The 608-nt window shown below is 72.0% G+C and overlaps 1 protein-coding gene across 1 annotated transcript in view; it reads left to right on the top strand.

The window, feature by feature from the left end:
• Positions 1 to 457: 457 nt before the first annotated feature.
• SDHA (succinate dehydrogenase complex flavoprotein subunit A) overlaps positions 458 to 608 on the top strand; it is a 17208-nt gene continuing 17057 nt past the window's right edge. Inside the window, exon 1 of the mRNA XM_019472325.1 lies at positions 458 to 576. Within this exon, the coding sequence (XP_019327870.1) occupies positions 513 to 576 (64 nt within the window). The 5' untranslated portion in view covers positions 458 to 512. The remainder of the gene's footprint in view (positions 577 to 608) is intronic.

Below are 608 nucleotides of genomic sequence, written 5' to 3'. Positions count from 1 at the left end.
TGTCACCCCCCACCCCCTTCCCCGGCCGGCGGCACGTTAGCTGATGTTGCCGCCGTCCCCCCAGGTCCCTTTGCGCTGCAAGCCCCGGCCCCCGCCCCGGGCCCGCCACCCCCCCACGCCCCCGGGGGCGATCGGGCCGCGGAACAGGACAGCCACCTACCAGCCCGGCAGCGCGGAGCGTTATCGCTGTCACTTACCTGCCGACCCCGCCCCCTCCCGGGCTAGCCCATTAACCTAGACAAAGAGGGGGAGAGCCCTCTCCCAACAACAAACGGACTCGCCCGAGTCCTAAGCGCTCCCGATCGTCTGGCCCCGTCTCAGCTCGCCCAGGTGGCGGGACGAGGGGGAGGTTTTGGGGGGACCCAGCATGCAAGCACGCACGCACTCACTCAGTCCCTGACTCTCCCCCTCCCAGCACAATTGGTCTCTCCCGCCGAGCCTTGCGGGTTAGCGGCGCCGGTAGCGGCGGTCTCGCGCATGCGCTCTTGCTCGCTCCTCGGGGTCCCTGCGAAATGGCGGCGACGGTAGCGGCTTCGCGGAGCTTGGCGAAGCGCTGGCTGCGGCCGGCGGCGCGGGGGGGGGGGGTCTGTGCTCGGGCCCGCGGGGGC

This window comes from Aptenodytes forsteri, unplaced genomic scaffold, assembly GCF_000699145.1.
Source record: "Aptenodytes forsteri isolate BGI_AS27 unplaced genomic scaffold, ASM69914v1 Scaffold114, whole genome shotgun sequence".
NCBI lineage: Eukaryota > Metazoa > Chordata > Aves > Sphenisciformes > Spheniscidae > Aptenodytes > Aptenodytes forsteri.
This window is presented reverse-complemented; position numbering and strand designations above follow the sequence as displayed.